We start from the raw sequence: 3,196 nt of genomic DNA, 5'->3' as shown, positions 1-3,196 counted from the left end.
CCGGCCGCCGCCGCGGGCCCTGGGGATCCGAAGAGGAAGGGCGGCCCAGGCCCCACACTCAGCTTCGTAAGGAGCCGCGGGGGTGGGGGCGGGCGCCAGGGCCTGCCTTGGCTGGGGGAATCGGGGTCGGAGAAGGGGGATTGGGATCCAGGTCCACTGTTCTCCCCGATGAGGGGGACGTCCGGGTCTCCCGCTAAGGATGTGGAACCTGGATTCCCGACGATAGGGGTCTGGGGGCGGAGGTGAGGACCCCCGGACCCTGCCCGCGGGAACCGGGAGCCGAGGAATTGCATTGGAAGCAGCGCTCCGGGGATGGGGAAACCTGGATCCCAGTTTTCCTGTTTGAGTGGTACTTGGCCTTTGAGTACTTGGGACCACCCTGTATTGTGGGGAAGGGGAGCAAATTTAATCTGAGCTGTGTGCATTAGACCCAGACCGCTTACTGTGTGACTTTAGGAAAATTGCTTGACCTCCCTGAATCTCCATTGGACCAGTGACCAGGTATTGAGCACCTTACCTTGTGCTGGGCATTGTGCTAGGTGCTGGGTATGCAGTGGTGAACATAGCAGACAAGATCGCTGCTTTTCTGGAGTCTCTGGGTTGGCCTACGGTCATTTTCCCTAGTTGCAGAAATGGATATCATGACATCTTGTGATATGAGGATTCTGTGAGGTGATCCTGGAAAAGTGACTAGCACAGGGCCTGTCTTATAGGAAGGACTAAACCAGTGGTTCTCAATTGGGGACGATTCCCCCCACCACCACATTTGGCAGAGTTTGGAGACATTTTTCTTTGTCTGAACTGAGGGAGGGATTGCTAGTGACGTCTGTGGGTAGAGGCCAGGGATGCTGCTAAACATCCTACAAAGCACAGGACAGGTACCCCTTCTCCCCCAACAAAGAATGATCCAGCTCAAAATGTCATTAGTGCCAGACTGAGAAACTCTGGGCTAAATAAATGGGACGTATATTGGTTGTCGGCTCTGAGCTTGCTTTGTCTCTGGTGTTGCGATCAAATTCCTGTGGTGTGGTGGAAGAAGTGTTGACTTGAGAATAAAGGACTGGGGGTTAAGTCCAGGATCCAGCTGTGTGATTTTGGGCATGTGATTAACTTCTCCAAGCCATAGTTTCTTCATCTATTAAAAATGGGTGTGAGAATAGTCCCAGAAGCACAGGTCACTTAATGCCTCGTTGAGGGGTGGAGGTGGGATGATGTCTGTGAAGTCTTTTGCAGTGGGGGACAGGAAGCCCTCAGTCAGTGAGAGAAGATGGGATTCCAGGATGAAAGTCCAGAGTAAGACTTCTGTTTGAGGAAGGGGAAAGCATCAGGAGCCAGGTTGGTGTGACAACTGAGAGTGGTGGTTGAGGATCCCTTCCTTCATAAATGGGAGTAGCAGTAGTTGTCACCGTCCTTTTCATTTTTTCATTAAGGAGCCATTGCAGTCGCCCCTCCAAAGAGGCTGGGTTAGGCACAGGGAAACAGTGTTGCTTGATGGCTAAGGGTGCTGCCCAGTGACTTAGAACCATGTGACCCCGGATCTAGCTCCATTGTTTGTTGTCACCGTGACCTCTTCTTCTCAAAGACTGTTTCCTCATCTATAAAATGGGGAGGGTTATAACCTTCATCCTAGGGTAACTGTGAAAGTGAAAGGAGATGATACATCCACAGCACTCTGGCACAGGGCTTGGCATACAGTAAGTGCTCAATAGAGGGAGCTGTTGACACCTATGTGGTCCCTACTAGGGGAGGGTGAGGCCTCAGCATAGAGAGTGAGGACAGAGCCGGCCCCCACCAAAGTGGGCACTCTTCTCGCTCCCTGGGAGGGCAGCCCAGGGCCCAGGACTGCCTGGGCATTGCGGGCCCAGGGCCAGCGCTGAGTCGCGTGTGCTCCTCTCTGATTGCTGCGCAGGTTGGCCGGCTGGCGGAGCTGGGCGCGGCGTCGGGACGGGCCACCGGGCCGGGCTAGGAAGGTGTAGTGGGCCTCAGCGCCGCCAAGGGCGGGCCCGGCTCCTGTAACCGTTGCAGTCTTCTGTCCCTTCACCCAGGTGGGCAAACGCAGAGGCGGGAACAAACTAGCCCTCAAGACGGGAATAGTAGCCAAGAAGCAGAAGACGGAGGATGAGGTGAGCAGGCCGGGTGTGGGGCTGCCCAAGTGCCCTTCCCTCCCAGCCTCCATGCCAGCGGTGGAGCCCTCTCCCTCCCTGTCCAGCACCAGGGCCTTGGATGGGTGTGTGGGTGGGGTAGGAGGGGCTTTCAATAAGGTCCCCAAATAACTTGACTCTGGACATCTTTACCTCAAACCCGGGGCCTTCAGGGTGACAGCAGGGTTGGGTCAGCTGTCTCAGGACAGTCCTGACCTGGGTTCCTGGCCTCCCTGGCATCTCCCTCCCAACCCCTTCCCCTCTCCACCCCCCACAGGTATTAACAAGTAAAGGTGATGCATGGGCCAAGTACATGGCAGAAGTGAAAAAGTACAAAGCTCACCAGTGTGGCGATGATGATAAAACTCGTCCCCTGGTGAAATGACCCCCTCCCCCGCCTGCCCACAGCCTGGGACTCTCTGCGATGTACATAACTATTTAATGTAGCGGCGGCGGCAGCGGTGGCAGCCTCCCTCCGGAGGACTTATAACAGAAGGAAACCGAGATGCTTCCCGCAGCCGCCAGCGATTCTCCAGGACTCTTTTTTACCTTGAGCACTTGCCTCACGAGACTTAATAGAACACAATGGTTTACTGTCCCCTCTCTTCCCATCTCCTTGCTCTCTCTGGCTCTTTCTGTCTCCTTCTCGTCCCCCACCTTCCCCGTCCCCCCCTTAGCCATCACTTCTGGGAAGTAAAGAACTTGACTTAGTGCTGGAGCCATGTGCTTTGTTTGTCTTCTTCAAGCTCTGGAACCTAAGCTCTCCTTCACTGGCTGGCACTGCACCTGCCAAAGCCTGGGTTTGGCCCAGTGAGGGAGGGGTGGGGGGGTAGGAAGGGGCAGGAGCACGTCCCCTCCTGCACGCCTGGACTCAAGACCCATCTTCCCTCACCCCTGGCTGAATCCCCACTGTTGCACCTTAGGTTCAGTTTCTCTTCACAGTCCTATTTTCACTGGGCCAAAGTTGTTACTGTGTTCATTCAGCAGAAACTTACTGATCACCTACTATGTGCCAGAGCTATTCTAGGCCCTGGGGCCATAGCAGTGAACAGAAC

At 55.2% G+C, this 3,196-nt stretch overlaps 1 protein-coding gene across 1 annotated transcript; it reads left to right on the top strand.

The window, feature by feature from the left end:
- Positions 1 to 3: 3 nt before the first annotated feature.
- LOC103584244 (uncharacterized protein C19orf43 homolog) lies at positions 4 to 2,859 on the top strand (the record flags this gene model as incomplete). Its single annotated transcript, XM_008565317.1, has 3 exons — positions 4 to 66; positions 2,046 to 2,123; positions 2,419 to 2,859. Coding segments are annotated over 3 exons (249 nt in total), but the record flags the coding sequence as incomplete, so codon positions are not given.
- Between the last annotated feature and the right edge of the window lie 337 nt (positions 2,860 to 3,196).

Source organism: Galeopterus variegatus, unplaced genomic scaffold (assembly GCF_000696425.1).
Source record: "Galeopterus variegatus unplaced genomic scaffold, G_variegatus-3.0.2 Scaffold47824, whole genome shotgun sequence".
Taxonomy (NCBI): domain Eukaryota; kingdom Metazoa; phylum Chordata; class Mammalia; order Dermoptera; family Cynocephalidae; genus Galeopterus; species Galeopterus variegatus.
This window is presented reverse-complemented; position numbering and strand designations above follow the sequence as displayed.